Source organism: Macrobrachium rosenbergii, chromosome 30 (assembly GCF_040412425.1).
Source record: "Macrobrachium rosenbergii isolate ZJJX-2024 chromosome 30, ASM4041242v1, whole genome shotgun sequence".
Taxonomy (NCBI): domain Eukaryota; kingdom Metazoa; phylum Arthropoda; class Malacostraca; order Decapoda; family Palaemonidae; genus Macrobrachium; species Macrobrachium rosenbergii.
In genome coordinates this window covers 13,496,412-13,519,633 of record NC_089770.1, presented here as the reverse complement: position 1 = coordinate 13,519,633, position 23,222 = coordinate 13,496,412, and the positions used below count along the sequence as shown (strand labels likewise).

Below are 23,222 nucleotides of genomic sequence, written 5' to 3'. Positions count from 1 at the left end.
TAACCTACACATCGCGAAAGGTCCTTATGTGGACGTAACTTTTTCCCACACTCTACATTGGCAACACACAACGTATGGCAACACTGGTCTATGGGTCCGCTAATAAGACAATCATCTCTTTAAGAAAAAAAAAAAGCCTGAGGACTTGCGGCTGTGACCCACATATATATTTGCGAATGTCCGTGTCGGTCAAGTGTGATATAAAAAAGGTGCTCCTTTCCTCTCACATATTTGCATTTTGTTGGAAATGTGTATCACTGAATTTCTGTGAAAGAATAGGAAACCAGTATCTAATGTTATGTAGGTTTCTAGAAAACAAATATTCAGAGTTAATTTGGCAGAAAACAGCTTTAAATATATTTAGGAAAACAACATCCTTTTCTAAAAGTTGTTAGAAAATATGTATTGTGAAGAAAAATGGTAGGAAAATCATTATATGCCAAATATATTGCAGGAAAACTAACATAAATGTTGAACGCATAAATAAAACTGTACATACATTACTAGATAAATGCAAATCGTAGACCCACGTCCATAGCTAATTATCTGATGGACTCTTCTAGACCTATAACGATCACATCCAAGCCTTTCATAAAATGTTGACCCATTAGAATAACTGCGTAATAGGCTACATATAGGTCTAACTTCGCTCATTAGGTGATGTTATGAAATCATAGATTTATTTGTCAGGGAGGGGGTTCCCTTGCTGATTTGCGAGGGATTGGAAACGGGTAATGAGGTTTCAGCTAGACCTCTAATTTTGTTGTCAAAAGTACACTGTATACAAGACAAATGTGCACCAGTTTACTTTGTTTATATATATGTATATGTATATGTATATATATATATATATATATATATATATATATATATATATATATATTATATATATATACACATACATACGTACACTCACACATACACACACACACACACACACACACACACACACACATATATATATATATATATATATATATATATATATATATATATATATATATATATATATATATATATATATATATATATATATATATATATATATATATATATATATATATATATATATATATATATATATATATATATATATATACAGTATATATAGTGCTACCTTATGCCATTTTTCATAACCCCAGATGATGTTGGTACCGATTTACAGCTAGGTGTAATCGTAGAATTTACCAAACTTTCAAACGTGAGTCGAGTTCCGTAAGAATGGTATACTTATTTTTTTTATGTATGGTTGTACGGAACTTGAGCACGGTAATTTACGATCGAGACAAAACACATGTGGCGTCCCCAGCCCACTAAGTGACTCTGCCCGAGCCAGCACAGTCTTGCCTACGAATCGTAATGAACGTGACCCACATCTTCCTTACTCCTTCCTCCCCGAACGAAGGTAGATCGTCTCTCATCTCGCCGTCCCTGACTTGCCTCGAGTCCCATTTCCTCTCCAGGATCACTTAGCGGCAGTCACGGAGTCCCTCAGGGGACGAGTCTCTCTTTCTCTTTCCTTGTCTCCCTGAGATTCTCGAAAAGGGGAAGCGCCGTTGCAAAGGTTACCGTGTGATGTAATGACTTTAGCTCCTCCCTTGTATTCCAGCGTTCTTGTGAGGTGTGCTATCTTCCCCTCTTAGTCTTTGGGATATATAATTTCTTCAGTTTCTCTTCTACTGGAACTTCATGTACATATATTCTTGTAGTGATGTCAGTGATAACGAAGTGGAGACCGGTTTGGATATTAGGCCTATATGTAACAGCTCTCCTCCATCCCCTGGGACTAGTAACAGCTGAACCACAAGGTACGTCACCATTGTTTTTTATTGTGTTTATGTATCAAAATGTAGAAAAACATATCCAGACATGGTGTGTGTATTTGTGTATTTATATAGCACTAAGCAATCCATGTGCGATAATGAATTGCATTGTAAACAGTAGGCTAAACTTTCCAAAAGCAATGGTGTACTTGAGCCTACAGTGCGCAAGTAATGGCGATTGTCAATTCTTGATGAAAAGACTCGGAAATTTGGTCCATCAAATTTCAAATGTTATATTGCAAGGACCATTGGGACGATGATCGTTATTATATGTAACTATGAATGATTATTTGGCTGGCTAGTAACGCTTCCCTTAGGATGCTGTTCACAGTTTTTTTTTCTTTTTTTGTCTTGTATAATAATTTCAAAAATAGACAAGTGCCGAGTTATTTGCGATGCCAAAAAATTCATTGTTGTTTTTCTCCCCTATAATTGAACATTGTGGAAACTTGTATAGCATTTTCATTGATTTTTGTCTTATGTAATAATAATAATAATAATAATAATAATAATAATAATAATAATAATAATAATAATAATAATAATAGTCCGAATGTAGACGTTACTTCGTCACATGAGGTCGCATGTATTTTATTTAACGTCAAAGCCAAAATTTGTTCATTGTGAACAAGGCAGCACAATTCTCACGACTGTAACAGATTTTTTATCATTTATTATAAAATCTAACAGAATAAGAGATGAGATAGTTATATTTCATATTGGGTGGTCCCTCATCTTAAATTGCGGCTGATTGTCGAATTTTGCGGTGAATAAATTTATACTCCATAGGAGTGATGTGTCTTACGAAAACCTTTCCAGGTATCAGAGACGATTTCCCCAACGCGGAAACAGGATGAATTAAATCATTAAGATTAATGAGAGGGAGAGAGAAAACATACTTTGGTGTAGGACTAAAGCAAGCACTTGGGAGAAAGTTCTTTGCGTATTCAAGGTGAAAGTCTGGTTTGAGGTACAATGCAGTTCAGTCATGAACGTCTGTGACTTGAAAATCATTTGCATAACAATAATACTTCCTTCATTCAATAGGTCACAAGTGAAGTCGGCTTTGACGCGCAGTATCTAAATGCCTATGGAAAGATTTTCAGCTCCCGAATTTCATTTAAAAGATGCGACAACGGAAATATTTGAAAAGGAAATAAAAGACGTGTCTGTAGAAAGCATTTGTAACATAGAAAAAGGAGAAGTAGTGGAAAAAATTAAAAGGGACGAGTAAAAAAATATGATGGGCATCACGAATCAATCATATAGGCCTGTAAGAACAAATGCGTTGGGTGATGAGGAAGCAGTTGGGGAAAAGTCGCTCGTCATCGCCGCTTAAGCTACGTGCCTATCTGACCACATCCCCTAAATCAGAACATATAAGATTATAGGCTAACCTTATGTGCTGGATGAAGTGTTGTAGGACACAGTGAGGCTCTACAACATCGATGTGAGTAATTGCTTGATGTACGTGTGTGTGTGCGTGTGTGTTTGTGTGTCATTTTATGTTCGTACGTTTTTCGTATAAAAGTTCATTTGGGTAATTTCATGAAAATGGCCACCAGTTTTAGTGGCATTTTTAATTATACATGGCGCTCTTTATCTTGACGTACGTCGATATTTGGCTTAACATTCACCATGACATTTTTGCCTTTTCGAAATCGAAAGAAGACCAGAACTTAGCTTAAACGAACAAACTCCATACACCTCCGTAATGTTATGCAAGTTCATTATGCCCCCGAGCGCTTAGAATACCTGTCATGAAACGGAAGTAGGGTTGAGGTCACGCTGTTTTGGGTCATAGTGGCTTGGAGACGCAGTAGGATTAAACCTTACTTTGTAAATATGATAAATTAAACAGATTTTTATTATCTTTGGCAGATTTGCTAATTTAAATTGCTATTAGAATGCCCTGACAGAATAGGTTTGTATTTCAAACTATTCATTAGGTGTGTGCTTTTGTGTACGTGCGTACTCTCAAATGACACCGAAACAGTGTTGCCACAAACTCCGAATCTCGGTAAGGAGCCAAGTCCACTCAGGTAGAGGGAAGTTTAACAGTGTAGGCCTATTCTTGATATATACAAAAAGGATTTGGTTGCAATATTTGATTTAATTTGTATTCGTTTTAGAATATGTTTTCGAATTCGCGTTGTTTCCCATGTTTTGAAATACGGAATTAAAATACTTTTCAAGACTATTTAAAAGAAACTTCTCAAGCCAGCCAGGCAGGCTAGCGGTTTGATCTGTAAGCTGATGTATCACGTTTGATATTTATATTTTCGAGACTTGTTATTTATAAGATTCAGTGAAAACAGGTAAATATACAACGCAATAATTTTTATTCCTGAAAGATGCAATTTAAAAGTGTAGTACTAAATCTGCGGATCTAGCTCGTCATGCTTGCAGAGTGCAGGTCTCAGCTCTGCATTCATAGTTAGGCTCTTATCTCTGCATATTTCCTTAATTCTCTGCAACACTGCACCGAAACTGTTAGTGTAATCTCTCTCTCTCTCTCTCTCTCTCTCTCTCTCTCTCTCTCTCTCTCTCTCTCTCTCTCTCTCTCTCTCTCTCATCTAATTGTTATTTATTTATTCATTTATTTATTTATTTTTGTCAGTGGTAGCAGTTGGTGTCCCAGAGCAGAATGGAGATAATGATGAACCAGGTAAGCGTGGGCTACAGTTTTGTTTCACTTTAATTGCTAGCTTTTTTATGTAATGCTTGTTACTTTACATATCATTGGATCTCTCTCTCTCTCTCTCTCTCTCAAGACCCGTGAAATTACACGTATATAAACGATGACACAGTTATGTGTGCTCCCTAACTATGGTTCATATAATTACGGGAAATTCCTTTCCCATAGGAGCTAGGTGAACCATGAATTTTGCTTTAATGATTAAAAGAGCATAAACACACATTTATGCAATAGGGGAGACTGAGATCTCATGTATTTGTACTCCTCTTACTTATTTGGGAGGTAGGCCTACAGCTACATTTTTTTTTTTAAATCTGGAACTCTGTACTTGTGCTTTTGAATTGTGTAGAGATGTTAGTAATTAATGTGTGAAGTGTAAATTTTACATACATGCACACACGTATATATGTGTGTATGTTATGGAATGAGGAGATGAGAGATTAGTGGAAAAGGGATAAAAATAGATTATTTAATTTGCAGTATGCATAATAGATGAGAATTCGTGTGCAGATATAGAAGACGATGCACAGGACAGTCAAGAATAAATTGAAAGAGAAAAAGAGGAATTTATTTCTCTGTTTCAGTCTTCAGCACCCGTGGTACGTGTCAAGACCTGGACCCTGCCTGTGAAGAATTAGCAGGTAATCGAGAATGTGAAAACAACCCCGTTTTTATGGAGTCTGCGTGCCCCAGGTCCTGTGGCACTTGTACACCTGAGTCTAAAGGTAAGTGCTTGTATTTATTTAGGTTACTGTAGCTGGTATTGTTATCACTCTTCAAAACATGTTAACTTGAGGAACTAGTATTTACGACGACTTCATTATTATTATTACACCTCAACTTAGTGGACTTCTGTACTTACTATCCACCATATTATGATTATTTTTCATATGCTACCCTTTAAGATACGATAAATTTTTAGATATGTCTCTTGTATTGAATGCCAAGTGTAAAATACAGGTTAGTTTAGGTTAGGAACGATGTGGAATTGTTATCTGCGGGATACCCAGAAAATATTAAAGTGTGGGCTATAATATACCCTTTGTTACTCAGTCGACTTTATTATCAGAAAGACCAGACCCCCATAGGTTCTGTTAAGTTGAGGCGTGCTGCTGTTATAATTCTGTTTGTAGAGAAATTTTGCAAACATTCATATAGAAGAAGTTTTATGACTTTCAAAGCGAAGGTCCACGGGATAGAATGCTCACGGTTGAGGAGAAAATAAGATATAAATAATAATGATTATGATAGCGCTGACTCTCAGGTAAACAAACGCATGCATGACCTGCAATATAAAGCAGAAAAATAAGGCACTGATGCAAAGGTGCGTGAAAGTGACATCACATTATCTCGTGATTTATGGACGTCAACAGAAATCAGCACTGCTGTGTCTCTGTTTCCCTTTAGTGAGTTTTTTTTTTTTTTTTAAGTGGTTTCAGATGAAATTTGATGATTCAGTTGTTTAGGTTTTGTGAGTAATTTTTATGCTTTTCATTTATTGTGTAATGTCTAAGTAAATACCCTGGTCAAGTAAAATGCATAGCTTAAGAGTTTGGAAACATGAGGGGCTGTTTTAGCATAGGATTCTAGTGATGAGATGTGGCCATTTTGCTCTCTCTCTCTCTCTCTCTCTCTCTCTCTCTCTCTCTCTCAACTTATTATTAAACATAGGTCTCAAAGGCAAGGGATAAAAACTTACATCTTGAATGCTTAGAGTCCACCGAACTTCAAAAAATCTCAGGATAGGTTGACAGTTGACTTTGATGCCTTCTTAAGCATAGGGAAAAATGAAAGAAAAGTAGGTGTGGATTCATGTTTACATAGAATCAGTCAGAAGAGACCTCAAAATCATTAGCAGTCAGGGAATCATACAAGGCATAGCCTTCTGAGTTTTACTGACAAGAGGTTTTGCTAGAGTTAATGTTTTATTCATTCAGTTTCCTACATAAAAATATGAAGACCAACCATTTCTTTGGGAACTGGACAGACACCAGTTAATAATAAAAGGTACAAGATAATATTGGTAAAGTAGGGCAAGAGCTTTGTGTCCACTTCATGCTAAGATGAGTTAGATAAGAAGTGCCACAAGGGATGGGTTAGGTTAGGACTCATAGCCTAGTGTGAATTTCAAGCTTTACTGTGATGTTTAGAGTGAATTTTTAAGTGGTTACTTCACTTTTTACTTCTTCCCATGTGCAGTGGAAGGTTGTGAGGACTTAAACCCAAACTGTGAGGGATGGGGAGAAAGAGGCGAGTGTGAGACCAACCCAGCATTTATGAACGTCAATTGCCCTAAGACATGCAAATCGTGTCCTCCTTCCAGTAAGTATTTTTTAGTGTCCTCTTTTTTTCTAGATACAGTATTTTCATAATGATTTTACTCTAAAAATATCTGTACCACTGAAGATTAGGTCGTTTCAGATAAACTATAAATGCATCAGAAAGGGATCCATTTGCATTAAAATGCAGGCTATTATAGTAGGGGTCATCCAAATTTTAAGCTTATATATTTAAATAGCAGACAGAAAGGGGTCATCTAATTCACCAAGTGGTGACTGATAGGATAGTATTCAAAGTATACTTATAGGAGAGTGATTTGAGTCAGGAGTATCTAAAAATAAATATGGAGGTCAATACTGATCATGGTCATCATGCCAGTGCTTACAGTACATACAAAGGATGAAAATATATAATAATGAACTGTTTAAATTGATTATCATAAATGGCATTTTATAAACATCAGGTAATTGTTTGGTATATCAGCCCTATATATATCATGTGCTTCATTTTTATGTCCCTTAGGGTTTTTTTTATTGTAGAACTTTAATAATTATATATTTTCAGTCTTGATGTTGAAAGTCTTTTTAAGATCCAGCTGAAGTGAGCACTGGACTAGTGTAATTTCTCCCATTTATATGTACTATATGTATGTATGTGTGTGTATATATATATATATATATATATATATATATATATATATATATATATATATATATATATATATATATATATATATATATATATATGCATGTATGTATGTATGTTTGTATATATATATATATATATATATATATATATGTATTATATATATAGTGTATATATATATATATATATATATATATATATATATATATATATATATATATATATATATATATATATATATATATATATATATATATATATATGTAATGTCCATTATATATATACAGTATATCCACATACGTACAAACATTAATCGGATGTTGTAAAGAACAGCAACCCCAGAGTACCTGAGGGTTGTTTATCTTAACAAGCTAATATTTGGGGTGGCTGATGTTAACAAGCTCATTCTGATACTGGCGGTGCATCTGTTTGTTGTCGGCCAAATGGAATGTCCCTTCGCCGTGTTCAGTACTGGGGGGTGGCTGATGTTAAGTTCATTCTGAGGATAGCCAATCTTTACATGGGTACTCTGGGGTTGCGGATCTTTACAACGTCCCATTAATCTATAAATGCCGCTTAATATCCAATTCGCTCTACTTCGGAAATGTCACCGAAGGGGAATTATACCTGATAATTGATTCAGTACCTGAGAGACTTGAACGCCTGACAGTACCTATCAACGACTTCCAGTCGATGTACTAATCACTCAGCTGTCACGAGTGGTCAGCATGTCGACTGGAAGTCATTGATAAATGCTGGCGAGCGTTCGAGTCTCTCGGGTACTGAATCAGTTATCAACTATAATTCCCATTCTGTAATATTCCTGAAGTAGAGTGCATTGGACATTAAACGGCATTTGTAACAATGTTTTTATATACAAAATGTCATGGTGTATATATATAGTATACTGTATATGTATGTATATATATATATATATATATATATATATATATATATATATATATATATATATATATATAATATATATATATATATATATATATATATATATATATATATATATATATATATATATATATATATATATATATATATATATAAAATATAAACTGAACCACAAAAATATGGAACATGATGAATATATAAATAAAGACAGTACCATGAAGGAAAGTGAAACAATGTAGTGTTATAGGCCCTTCGACTTACTGTCAAAAGACCAGGTACTGTTTCAAAGAAACATATATATATATATATATATATATGTGTGTGTGTGTTTATTAAATCCTGCCGAGATTTTTAATGATAGTATAACCCTGAAATGTTGATACTTGTGTCAATAGTTAACTACCATCACAAATATCGACACTGTAAATAAAACTGTAATAACTTTAAAAACTGTAGGTAATTCAAGTGAATCACTAACGACACAACTATTGATACTGTAAACAAAATAACTGTAATTACAGTAATTACCATAGGTAATTACCATAATTAGATGTTAGGATGAGCGAGCTGTCACTTGTTACTAACTTTACCCAGAGTACCATTATTATAAGGCAATAATAATAGATAATTGTGTTATTAATATTTAATATACAGTGCCCTTTTAACATTGATAGATAATTTGAAGTTACCGAAAAGGTAAATCGTGGTGGTCTAACTTTCTTATTTACGAAACAGCCGTGTTCGTAGTTCCCAGTCGTGGTTGACTTCTAAGCCGTGTTGTTTACTAAAGGCCAATATTTCCTTGGTAGTAATTTTATAATCAAACTAAAAGGTTTTGTGATATCAATAGTTCCCCAATTATCCTTAATACTGTATTGGGTTACTTTCCAATTTTAATGGAATACATACATGTGGATCTACTTCCAACAGGTATTACTCCGCCAATAGTGTCATCACAGGAGTTGAGCATTTGTCGTGATGTTTACCATATATTTTTCCCAAAAGTATTTTTCTGTAGTGGTGAGCTTTGCCACAAATTTTAAAACCTTGAAGATACTGAGCCTACACATTTTTGGTATGATAATTCCAATAAGTATTGATTTTGTTTATGTACCAACTAACTTACATCGGCTGATAGTGTTATTTAATTTGATAAGTTAGGGGTCGTCTTATACGGCGAACATAGCTCTAAACCTACATTTTTACATGAAAAAGGCGGGGTCGTCTTATACGCGGAGTTGGCTTATACACTGGCATATACGGGATAAACCATGCAAGATCAGCAAAATAGTCTCGGAGATTTTTCAGTCCTCTTCTCCGTATAATTTGACTTAATTATTTCTTAACCCAGGGTCTGAAGACTGCATTGATCAGCACCCAAATTGCTTTGTGGATTCCTTGGTTGGGGCATGCAGGACAAATCCTTCTTTTTATCTCATCTTTTGTGCAGACTCCTGCAGGAAGTTCATCTCTGTTTGTTCAGAAGGTTTGTTGAATTCTGACACTTTTCCAGTAACAGGCCATAGTTCAGTATTGTGTTTTTTGGATGGATTTGCCATCATTATTAAATGTTGAAGTTTTATTTATTTTAATTTGTGTGACTGGCTAAATGCTGATTTAAAATAAATATTTCACACAGTGGAATACTCTTGACAGTTTGTAGATTGAACCCTTAAGCTCAGAAAACAATCAGGGCTAAACATATATCTCCATAGTTATTTTGCAACCTGCTGCATTACTCTCTGTCTTTTACTACATAAGAACAAATACAGTAGATTAACCCCATTTGCAAGCCTAGCAACGTTCACCTCTGGTCCCATTAAGCTAGATAATATCAATCATAACAGTCTTATTTCTAATTGGCAGAAAGGAGCAGCACAGTGAAAGACTTGTGTACCGACCAGGCAAGAGGACAAGGTAAATAAATTAACCCCCTACCATTATACCCAGGTAGCACTCTAAACTTTCCATTTCTAAATCCAGGTTTGCGTGTGTTTATTATTTCTCTGATTTTCCATAATGAGTTGATGTGATGTGTAATATGTGTTCTGTAATAGATGCTGTTATCATTCTGTTACTCTCTTTTCCTTAAGTTTTCGTAATTCCTCTTTCCCAGTTACTGTATTCCCTCTCTATTACACCACTTTATACTATTCTTTATTACTGTATTTGTTTCTGTTTCTCTGTAAGTTTTCCATTCTTCTTCTTAATTGAATTCCCTGTATTCACTGAACTTTTAATGGTCTTGTTAATTTTGTCATACTGTCTTTCTATGATTACAGTACAGCACTTAGTTTTGATTTGTTATTTTTTATTTTCTTTGCTGAGTTATCCATTTTTTCTCATGGCATGTGTAGTCTTGTATGTCTCAAGTTAAAGACTTTTTAGGCTTTTTGCCATATGCAGAATTTGCAAATTTTTATAGTAATTATTAGCATCATTTACATTTTTATAAGTAATTGTTGCCTTTTGTAATGAAGACATTTGTAATATGAAATACCACTAGCTTGGACTAACTACTGTTTGTAACATTTTTCTATTTATTTCCACAAAGCAATAGACTGTGGCATTGATCCATCCACTGCAGCTGTTGGAAGAACAAAGAGGCAGCCCCACCCAGTGAACCGTACAGTGAGTAGTGCCACACCAGATGGCATTTGGAACAAGTTCCCTGAGCTCATGAGGGAAGGAGAAAATGATGTCTCAGATATCGCTAGTACTCTGGGGGTTTCTGGTAGTTATGCACGAAGCCGTTGGTGGAATCCCCTTAATATGGCAGAGAATATTGAGGCTAAGGAAAGGAAAACAAAAAAGTTTGCTTGGCTGATAGATCTTATTTTGGATGCTTGGCTGATAGATCTTATTTTGGATGCTGTGAAGTCCAGTTCTGAGCCATATACAATATCAGATGAACACCGTCCTAAAAACGTATTGAAGAGTGTCTCATACAGCAGCCAGAAAGATTTTGAAGAGCCTGCTGCGGTTGAGTCTTCAAGAAATTTATTCTTTCAGGCCGAAAAGAAAAGAGAAAAAAGGCGAATTACATCCCCTATTTCATCAGAGAGGTGCTTTCTCAGAATTCCCGTAGTAACTAACAATACATTAGTCGGGGACGAATATAATTTAACAGTTGCAAGGCAAAGCACCGTTGTTGAGAATTTAGTCACCATTGATGTCAATGTCTGTTCGGTTATATTTTGCATCATCACTATTATTATTGCTGTGTCAGTTTCCTTGGCTGTTGGGGAAACAGATCCCCCAGAGCCAAGGCCCCCACCTATAATTTTCACTCCAAGCCCACCTCAGCAGTTATCAACATCACCTCCAACACTGCCTCCCACATCCCCTCCTCCACTACCTCCACCACCACCACCACCACCAATTCCTGGCCCATCAGCTGGGGCACGTATCAGAACTCTGGTGCCCTTCTGCATACCATCAGGTTTTGCAGCATTGATTGGGAGGTTGCAGAGACTTGTCGGTAGGAACACAGGGAGGCCATTTAGTCCTGTTGTAGCAGACCTTGCAGTCGCCGTCAATTTCTGTCAGGTAGGTAAAATTAGACATAAGATGTTTAATTTGCAGGTTTAATTTTTAATCAGACAAAACTAGCTGTTTACTGAAGTCCTGAAGTTGAAATATGTTAAATGTATGGTATGCAATTGACAGTAGTCAACTTGTAATTAGCATTTGGGTCTGTAGGGGTGACATGACTTCAAAGTTCTTTTACTGATTTTAATGACAACTTCCCTTGCTCTGTTGGCTCCCAGGCCTTATAGTGACTCATTGTTGATTGAACCATGCCACTCCATGTCTGTCTGTTTTTTGTCATCACTAAGAATTATGTTTTCACAGTTTTTATGAAATATCACTACCTTCTATCACATTTTTTTTTCTTCATTTTAATACATTATATCTGCTTACACATTGTAAGATTCTAGACTTATTCAAGTAATAATATCTTAATATCTGTGTACTTCCAGTTTGGTGTTGGATCTGCTAGCAACACACTAGGAAATTTACCCTCAGCCCCCGGGGGGTTTCAGGTACCATCTGGTTTGGATATTATGCTCATGGACACTGATGCAGAGGTATCCCTGAAGCCCCCAAAAAGGTTCCCTGGAATTGTGAGTAACTCCAGCTATTGCAGTCTTTATTTTCATTGGAGAAGTGAGTAAGTCATGTCACAAAGACTATTCAAACTTGATCAATTTCCTCTTTATAATAATAATAATCATATGTGAAGTAAATTGTCTTGATTTATAGCCGTATTGTAAGCCATTAGTTATTGCATCTTAGTATTAAGGTTTGTTGCAAGTTTCAGCAAACAATTTCATTTTGTAAGGCAAGGTCTGGTAACCCAACATTCAGTCAATGTCTTGTCTGGTCGTGGGATCGATATGATTGTATATACTTTCATGACAAGTTTAATAATATGTAACCCCTGTATGTGTACTTATCAGAGACTTTATGGGTCTGGCCTTCTGATAATTGGCCAGGCCCAGCAAAGAATAAAGACCCTTTAATATATCTTACACTTGAACATCAAAGGTATCCCACTATTTACAGTAATTTTATGGAGTGTGTAGGCTCAGCTAAACTGTCATTTATACATGTCAATTATATGAGAGAGTTAGTCAGAAAATGCATCACATATAGCTGATAGTAAAGAAATCTGATTAGCTGAATGGCTTATTTAATAATAATAATAATAATAATAATAATAATAATTAATTACCGCAAACTAGAGCATCAGATCAAATCCTCATCCTTTTTCTTGCCTTTTTGTATGGGAAACATGTTTATTCTGATAGAAGTTCTAGTTTTAAATGGAAATGAATAAACAACTTTCCAGTTTCACTGTGCTGTGAAATAGATGAATTAACATTAATGTTCTAAATATTTCCACTGCAATTGTTGCTCTAATTGTAAATATTTCCACTGCAATTGTTGCTGTAAATGTAAATATTTCCACTGCAGTTGTTGCTCTACATGTAAATATTTCCACTGCAATTGTCACTCTAAATGTAAATATTTCCACTGCAATTGTTGCTCTAAATGTAAATATTTCCACCGCAATGGTTGCTCTAAATGAAAAAGTAAAGCTATACAGTACTTCCATTCATGTGAGGTGATCAGTTTTTAATTGCTGTTAGTTCAGTTGGAGGTTTCTTTTGAGTTGTGCTGATAACAGATTGAATTTCTGTGCAGAGTCACCCAGCGTTATACCTTTACCAGGGGGACAACAAGCCACCCCCTCCACCTTCACGTTCCCCACCAACCACGGTCATCACCACAGTTACTTTTAATGGAACTGTCATCTCTAATGTAACGCAAGTTGTTACAGGTACTTATTTGTTATTCCTTGTTGCGTTCTCGCACTGCCATATGCATGACAGGGATGTCACCGGGCACAAGAGGTTTAGCATGTTCCAAGTCCTGCTACTGTGTTAGACCCTTCTTCTGGAATGTTTGGTATTCCTCAACCACTTGTGGTATGTCGTACTTCTTGGAGTAATGGTATTTTTCAATCACCAGAAACAAGTGGTACAACTCAGGTACCTGGAGAAGCCAGTCCTCCTCAAACACCTGGGACAAGTAGTACTCCACAGCCACCTGGAGTAAGTAGTACTCAACAGCCTGGAGTAAGTGGTACTTCCCCATCACTTGGAACAGATGGTACAACCCCGTTATCTGGGACAGATGGAACAGCCCCAACAGCAACAGAAAGTAGCACTACTCCCTCACCTGAAAAGACTGGTCCAGAACCAGTGATGAAAGACAACCTGCGAAGTCGAGACTCGTTCGTTTGTGGTGGCGCCCTTATTTCTCCTTATCATGTCTTGACTGCGGCACATTGCTTGTTGGACACGAGCAGTAAGAGACAACAAAGGTTCCTGAAGTAAGCAGATGTTTGATTTTTAGCACAAAACTTAATTTTCTCAAACTGTTTGTAATTTACAATGTAGTATTGTATTATGATTTCTCCATAAGTAGACATGACTAGATCTCTTAGTAATTCTGAGACTTGCTTTCGTTGACAGACCTTCTGTCATAAGACTAGGTGAGGTTGACTTTGACAGCCCAGATGAGAGTCAGGCTTTTGACTACAAAGTTGCAGGAATTCAAGTTCACGAAGACTACACATTACCAGCTAAATATAATGACATTGCCATCATCACTCTCAGAGACAAAGTTAGTATTTACAATTTTTAAACAGTAACTAGCTCAGTAGTTCATTTATGAGTTTTATTATCAATGTCCTATATTTAGGTTGATTTCCGAAGACCCAGATGACTTTACTAGACTTGGTTTTCATAAGGATTAGACAACTTGGTTGACATCACAATCAATGTAAAGCTATCCCTAAGAAGTTTGAAAATGCTGCTTGAGTTATTTTCTAAAACTGATGTTATTTTTTAATGTGTTTAACTTTTTTAATGTGATATCTAACCCTATCTGCAATGGTATTCAAATGTCATGATAAGTCTGATAAGTCTGAAATTTAGCCATAATGAGTGCACTTAAGTGTTTCAAAGTGCCACTTGAACTGCAGGTTGAGTTCACGTCAGCCCTCCGGCCTTTCTGCCTTCCACAACAAGAGCAAAGCTTGGTTGGGCAAGTGTGCACAGTATCTGGATGGGGAAGAACAAAAAATGGTAAGATAATTCATTTTAATCCCTTTTACTGCAGAACAAAGGTCACTGCATTATTTTTGCTGGCAAAAATATTTTTCTTCAGTATTCCTTACTGTGATAATAATTCTCCATAGAGGGGACATGGGAAAAAAGTCAAAACTTCTCAAGCATATGCAAAGTAAAAGGAAACAACAAATACACACTTCAGGTCAACTTTTGTATGGGTTTTTAGAATTAATTTTAATTCTTTTTTCACATGTGGTGGAAATTTTATTTTTTGCAATAATAAATATTGGGAGGTGAACACAAAAGGATTTTTTTCAGAGAAATTTCACCAACTTTGTTGCTTTAAAGCCCTTAAAATAAATTCTGGCCTTAGCGTACTGTATAGTGAAATCTTTTTTATTTTTTAAAATTTTATGTCCCAAACAGGAACAGCATCATCAGTGTTACATGACATTGAGGTGGAAGTTGTAGACAATGGACAGTGTAACGACATATACAGCCTTGATGATGCAGCTGGTCCCACATTCAACTTTCTCTACCCAGATGGAATCACAAACTCCATCCTTTGCGCTGGCATTATCAATGACGTGTGTCGTGTAAGTACTCAGAGTAAAAAAAAACTTCATTTCACCTTTATTATTGTAGTACAGTAATATTATATTTATATAATAAACTTAGTAATATTAGATTCTCATAAGACTGATCTGAAGAATTCTAGTCAACTTGTCAAGAACTTTATCATTTGAAAAATGTGTTAAATTTTTTTCTTACAGGGTGATTCTGGTGGACCTCTCATTCTTAAAAGAGGGGGAATCTTACAGGAAGTGGGCATTGTGAGTTCTGGATACGGCTGTGGTTCTGCACAGTACCCAGGGATCTACACACGTGTTGATCAGTACCTCAGCTGGATCACGAATGAAATGTACGGTGGCTGTCTTTAACATACCTAACTTCCTTTAGTTTCACCAACGGGTGTCAGACACGCCAAACAGATAGGTTTGTATCTTATTTTTTTCAAATCTTATCAGAATCATTTTGCCATCCTGAGGGCATGTTTTGGCTTGCATAGTACATGGCTTGGCTGGTTTACTTATAAAACAAATACATTGCCTCATTGGACTATTTTCTTGTTTTTCCACGTTGCCTCATTGGATCTATTTTCTTGTTTTTCCATGTTGCCTCATTGGATCTATTTTCTTATTTTTCCACATTGCCTCATTGGATCTATTTTCTTGTTTTTCCATGTTAGGATTGTTTATGTATACAGTCTCATAGAACTCTGAAGGAAGTTTTAAATCTTGTTTGAGCAGTTCACTTCTAGCACACTGGTGAAGTGACCAATTTTTGTTGGCAGAGGCAATATGCCTGTCCTAAGTCAATGGTTTCTTGATTCCCTCCTTCCAAGATTTTGTTGTCGGTAATCTGGATGAGATGTGTTTTGTTTTGAGTGTGAACCCTGTGGACCTACCTAAAAAGGACTGATCTCTTAGGCTAAAGTGTCAGCGCCTTTTTGTTAGTAGTGGCAGGCACAAATGTCCAAAACACCCTCTCCAATTAAGTCAAGACTTCACAAAGCCAGGGGCATTGCCCTGTCCTTAGCCTTTGGAGGAATTTTTCAGCTTCTCGGGTAATGAAGGTAGGTGTCTGGCCTTGGCAGACCAACTATACCTCATTTTATCTTAGAAACGTCCCCCAGAGTTCCTAGGAACTATGGCAACTGCTCAGCAGATTATGCCACCAATCAGACTCCTCCAGAACAATAAAGCTATCTCTCAATCTGTCTTCTCATCCACTTTGGCAGTACTGTACATGATTTTCCCAGAGTGAGTATCTAGATACCGACATCTTGCTCTGGCTTAAGGTCCTATCAACCTTGCATCCCTATGCCAGGCTGCATAGAAGGTTACAGGAGTCATTGGTCCCATGCTCACTCTCATGACAGGGAACATAACAGTTCCAGATGGCAAGTCCACTTGTCAGTCAGACTGTCCTTCGACCTCATGAGTAAATCTCCTATTTAAAAGGTGTAAGTTCATATTTACAAAGGCACTAATATCAGATTTTTATGAACTGGAGTATAAAATTTAGCCCAAAAGCAAAGCGTTGGGACCTATGAGGTCATTCAGCGCTGAAAGGAAAATTGAAAGTAACAGAGGGTTTAAAGATGTAACAGGAGGAAAACCTCGCAGTTGCAATATGAAATGATTGCTAGGAGAGGGTGGAAAGTAAGATGAATGAAAGATAGTATGAACAGAGGTACAGTAAAAAGGAATCAGATTTGTTATTTATCCTTTTCCTGTGTATACAAATCAGAACCTTGACTTTATATATCTTAAATCCTCTACATGAAAGGCTCTGGTTGTTATACCTAAGAAAAATACAAATTACATTCAAAATATTTAAATAATGTATCAGCTGCCACGCTATTCTTGCAATAACTGAGCAATTCCTGTGTAAATTTTTTAAACATCAGCAAAGGCATCAAACATACAGCAATAGTTTTAAGTGTGAAACGCAAGGGCATTAATAGAGAGTTATATTATGGCTTTATTTCAAATATCCCTTTTTTATTTGCAAATATATACAAAAACTCATACACAAAAGTAAATCCAATCTTTGGTTGGCAGGGTACAGAGGCAATACATGTATTGACTCCACGATAAACGTAACTTGAATGGGTCATGTTCATACTTTGATCTGTATGGAATTTTTTTGCATCCAGTCATTTAGGCATGATTTGACTCGTAACTGTATCTCTACTATATTATAAAGTATCCCTAAACTTAACCATATACGTATACGTTTAGAGACAGGTTATGATGAAACCTGGATGCTATAATACTTTTCACGTAATGTAAATGGGTTATTTTGCACATCTGTACATTTAAGATACAAAGCCTTCTTTAGTTAATACTAACATAATGCAAATATATCCTATAATAGAAAATGAAGTGAAATAAAATGCCTTTTTTAATATTAACCTCCTTCCATTTGACCAGCCATATCAGAATTTCAAATGTTAACTCGGTGGTGTAGTTGAACTATTTTGTAAAAGTGATATCTCGGCTGTTCCATGTACAGGTTTCTGACTGTGAGAATACCAATTTACTGTAAACATTAACTCTTCCTTTATTTGGCTTTCTTGCCAACTAATGAACTTTACAAACCGATTGCATGTGTAAAATACCTGTACCCGTTTCTTAAAACATAATCCCCTCAGTAGATCGTGTTTTTCTCCTAATACTTCCTCATCCTGCTGAAAGCCTTTATCATTATGTAAGGTTTTGTTACCTACTCTGGGCAGGAGAAAATGTCTTAATACAATACATAAGATTGTCATGGCTGTCCTGATATGGGAAGTGTGACATGCTTATGAAGAAATTTTTAGTAACTTCAGTGATATAGAGCAAAGAGCTGATTAAAGTCCTTTGTTTCACCAAAATCCTGTACGTATCCAGACATCCTTTACCAACTACTTAACAGTCACACACAGAAGGCCATCCTGTTCAAGAGATTTTTCTAAATATGTTTTCTCATAACTAAAAGCTATGGTGTGTGAGTTCATGAAACAAATTTAAAAATTAAATAGTACAGTACAGTACTAACAGGTATAACCTTTGAACCGCCAATCCTCAACTACCTGCATCCTAATCCCCAACTACCATCTGTTGCAGGAAGAAGTTAATACCATAAGAACATAAATCATAAGAAGTGGGACTGTTTCCACACAGTGAACAAGAGCATGTCACCACACCCATTTCAGTCTTAATCTCATGGCCATATCCGTCGTCACACCATGACTAAGATACAGACAGTTTCAATCAGTGTTATCACCCTTCCTTAAGAATACAATCAAATAAACTTAAAAAATAAAACAAAACTGCTTCCACCTTAACAGGAGAGTCGGATTAAACAAAACGAAAGCACTGAGCTAATCCAAGTCTCAGGGACGGCCTATGAAAACCGGAAGGCTTAAAAGTGCTAAAGTACAATGTTATGAATTTCTGGAGTTCTGACATTAACTACATTCCAAAATACAGACTATTTACATAAACAGATGCAATGAAACCCACTTACATTAGTTCAAATGAGCAATTACACATTTCTTCCATTAAGTTACCCTTAGCCATGGAGAACTTACACGTCATTGTAGGCGAGAGAACACACTTGCCTATTAAATTGAGGCAATCTTGACATGTGTACTGTTGGTCAATCACATAAAGTATTGGAACCTTAATTATATATGAAATCAACAACAGACACCAACTAATGTGCAACTGGATACATTTAAAATATCTCATACAAAAATAATATCTTGAGATGAAACAAAACTGGGAGAAGATAAATGGAAAATCTCAATATATCAATAAATGCAGTGCAAGGCAATATAAATATGAATCTGAACTTATACAAATATAAATATATATATATATATTATGTATGTATTGTATATATAAGAACCACTACAGTAGCCTATCGTAAGGATTTTAAGTCATAAATATATTTGAGCAGAGCAACATAAATCACAGCTTTAATGAAGCCTTAATAAATAATATGCTTTTAACCTTTGACAGTATATTCAATTTTTCTTCTCTCCAAGACTTATCTTGGGACCTGATGAAGAGGAGATCACACGCTCTAATGCTGTGGGATGGCGTCTGCTATCTCATGGAAATTTGCCAATGCAGGATATTAAAGGTAGCATAAGGTTGGGACAATGATGGTCAACATCACTCACTGTTTAGAGCAAAGGTGCCTCATGGGCACTCCTTGATGTCACACCCAGGGATGCCCCTAACCATCCTACACCAAGCTCCACATCCCACGACACTTTTAAAAAGTTTTCAGGTCTCATTCCCTACACATCGAACGCAAGAGAATGGGGTTTACATGCTGTATACACTATTCAGGTATTCTTTACAATGAAATCTTTACGTATATTAAGTATTTGACGGTACTCGCAAAACACAGACTTTCAACTCACTTCAACAGACAACATCTATTTAACAATGATGAATATTTTATCACTTTACTCTCTGTCTCTCTCTCTCTCTCTCTCTCTCTCTCTCTCTCTCTCTCCCCCCTACTTTGATCAGCATTTCATATTTTCTGATAGGTTAAAAAAATAATGAATATTAAAGTATGCCTTATGCAATAACTTCATCATCTGATATGGGAAACATTTTTTTAAAATAGAAAATCAATTTTATAGTCTGTAAACTTAATATAAAATGTAATGACATCAAAAACTTAAGACTTGAAAGACCAAACTAAAAAGTAAATATTGTGATATTCAACTTCATCCTGAAACATACTATACAACCATATAAAAGTAAATCTAACAAGTGAATTTAAATAAGCTAAGGTCTCTCTCTGGCATTACTGGTTTAACCGACAAATTTAACATCTTATGAACTTGCATGGCTTATAGTGACCAAGTACCCGAGGAATTCTCTTTAGTTTTCTTGATTTACAATGTATCCTCATAATGACTACTGTGTGAAGGTAGAGCCAATCCCTGACAAAGGATTCAACAGACTATTTAACTCCCCTGTACCTCCTAGGTGTGAGATAATCTACACACTAACTTCTTTTCTGGGTCCTACAAAATACTCTCTTTTGTAAAGTTGCATTAACACTTCCCTGAAAGATATAGATTTTTCAAATTCCTTTTATTTCAGGTATGAGCAAGATAGATATTTGTTTTACCATACACATGGTTGTGCTACAATATCAAGTTGTGCCTTTACTGCCCAAAATGAAATGATCAGCATATCATGCTTGCTACTTTCAACTGCAACCCTCCTATCCACCTTACAAATATGAGATCATGGAAATCTGTTTTACCATGTCAATTATAAACATAGACCAACTTTTGTGCACTACTATTAGTATTTTGAAAGTGACTGAGTAGTTTATTTTCTTTTTGTGACAGAAATGGTTCCTTGTGTTTAGTTCGCAAATAGTATGAAAGACATTTTAAGCAAGGAGAGACAAAACCTGGATACTAGACTTTGTTACCTCTAATGCTTTGATAGAAACTTGAAATTAGCAGCCAATTACTACACTTTTCTACTTAATACTTAGGTTACAACTCCCACATCAATGTGATTAACAGACTGATTATATGAGATTTTCATTGCACACTTCAAAACTGCAAGGTTTTCTGACACCTGTACTAAGACCCCAGAAAAAATAGAGGGTGCCTTGATAATGTCACAATGCCAAGCAGCAAGCTCACATCATCTCTTGCTAACATCAGTAATGCCTCAGAGAGCCTAATAAATAAAAGATAAAGATATACTGTAACTAATAAATAAATATCAACTACTGTACCTTACATAAAAGTTTTAAAATATTCAAATGACCTTTATATTTACTCGTGATATGAATTGGTTAAGTCTCTTATGTAATACCTTACTGATATTTCAACAGACATGTATCAACCATTACTTTCCTTAAGTAACATCATGATAATATATCATGGCCTTACATGCACCTTTTCAACACCACATGTGAACTTGTGCCAGTGGGATGTAGTTGTAACATATACAAACCACTGTCCAAGTCCAAATACTTATAACAACAGTTCATGCTATCACTCGCTGCACAATTTCCAACCACTTGTGGGAGAACAGTATGTTTAAAAAGGTCAGGATTTTGTGCGCAAAATTATTTGTTACTTCACACCTGCTTTATCTTACCTGGATCCGACAAACTTTCCAATTTGTGCATACCTGACATGAAAACTTTTTTTGGTAAATAAACACAAACAATGAAATGATAGCAAATGATTCCACTAAATAGACACTCAGATAAAAACATTGAACATTAAGCCATGAAGCAATCACTCAGTATTACAATACTGATGCACATTAAAGTACGCATTGTCTCATTGTCTGGATGAGCATCCATGCCTTCTGGATGAACACCCTCTTTTGTGAACATCAAACTTCCATTACATACCAACTGCTTAAAAATAATGAAAAAAAATTTTTGCATTATCATTAATAGTCGGGTTAGCCTTACAAATACAGTAGTTTCACATTATTCTACAAATTTTATATAAGTCATTCTATTCAACCCATTAACTTTAATTACAGAGAACAAGGTACTGTACTTATTTTTGTATATTTTTGTACATGGAGAATATGCCATTTAAACAAAGCATAACATCTGCAATAATTCCTCACCAGCACCCTAGATGAACAACGCTCTTCTAACCACACATAAACTATCTTGAAATATACCACAAACAGGCAAACATGCACCCAATACCTTACTTATTTTGTTGCCCTATATAATACCTAAAAACATATCCACAGCATTTAGTTTTACAAATATATAACTACAAACTTCATCTATGGTAATGTCACAAATTGACACTACAATAATTCCATGAAAGATCTCAGAATCTAAGAAATAAAATGTAAAAGACCCAAAATTGGAATTTACAGGACAACAGAATACAGTTAAACTGGAATCTATCATTCCTTAAATTCTGATTTTTGGTCTCCAATGAAATCAAAATTGTTGCACAACCAAATCTGGAATGCTTTACAACAACCTTTGGTCATTCCTAGGTAAAGAGGAAAGCTGAGAGATATAATCACACCAAATTTCCAGGAAAGATCACTTCAGTTATGCATCCAGTTCAACCCACAACACAACTATAACAAAATACCTTTGGAATATGTAAAGGGTCCTTTAAAATAAAAGAGGTATAATGACAATTACTTAAATAATAGGCTTACCTGCTCAGAAAAAAAATTAAAAACTGAGGTGGAATTTGTAAGAAACTTCGAGTTAACAAATACACTTTCAAGCACAGGAAAAAGTTACAAAATGCATTAAAGGAAGATAGCAAGAAAAACAAATTACAAGACCTAGTAAAACATGCAATTAAAATTAAGACTAAAAATCCATATAAAAATATTTCAAATACCAGCAACTCTCAATGAAAGCCAAATACAGACTTTTAGAGAAGACAAGGCTAGATTTAATTCATGAAACAAAAATCTGAATTACTGCCTTAAAATCTCAATTATGGTATACTATGGAATTTGCGAGTTATCTAAATATACTGCATACCACAAACAAAAATGTTTTGAAGATGTTAAAGCTATTGTAAACCTCAAATTACTATGACTGCAAGTTTTGAACAATGAAATTCAAAGCTCTAACTAATTGCAGTTGGTTAAGCAGACCACTGTGAAAAAAATAAAA

The 23,222-nt window shown here is 35.4% G+C and overlaps 1 protein-coding gene across 2 annotated transcripts; it reads left to right on the top strand.

Moving 5' to 3' along the window:
- The first annotated feature begins 1,568 nt into the window (after positions 1–1,568).
- LOC136855047 (uncharacterized) lies at positions 1,569–18,215 on the top strand. Of its 2 annotated transcripts, XM_067131812.1 has the most exons (14): positions 1,569–1,808; positions 4,444–4,491; positions 5,106–5,246; positions 6,721–6,843; positions 9,704–9,838; positions 10,219–10,269; positions 10,907–11,901; positions 12,336–12,479; positions 13,564–13,699; positions 13,891–14,254; positions 14,397–14,547; positions 14,909–15,011; positions 15,423–15,592; positions 15,770–18,215. In XM_067131812.1, the coding sequence occupies exons 1-14, from the start codon at positions 1,712–1,714 to the stop codon at positions 15,935–15,937; spliced, it is 2,826 nt and encodes a 941-aa protein (XP_066987913.1). In that variant the 5' UTR covers positions 1,569–1,711; the 3' UTR covers positions 15,938–18,215. The 2 variants fall into 2 exon arrangements, with proteins under 2 accessions (XP_066987913.1, XP_066987914.1); XM_067131813.1 differs by lacking the exons at positions 14,397–14,547; positions 15,770–18,215 and having other exon boundaries at positions 15,423–15,501.
- Positions 18,216–23,222: the final 5,007 nt, after the last annotated feature.

What these genes read in the sequence shown, in the direction of transcription:
- LOC136855047 (XM_067131812.1), top strand. Translation starts at nt 1,712, where the DNA reads ATGTCAGTGATAACGAAGTGGAGACCGGTTTGGATATTAGGCCTATAT. An exon ending in CATCTCTGTTTGTTCAGAAG is followed by an intron (nt 9,839 to 10,218) that starts GTTTGTTGAATT and finishes TCTAATTGGCAG; the next exon opens with AAAGGAGCAGCACAGTGAAA. An exon ending in TTATCAATGACGTGTGTCGT is followed by an intron (nt 15,593 to 15,769) that starts GTAAGTACTCAG and finishes TTTTTCTTACAG; the next exon opens with GGTGATTCTGGTGGACCTCT.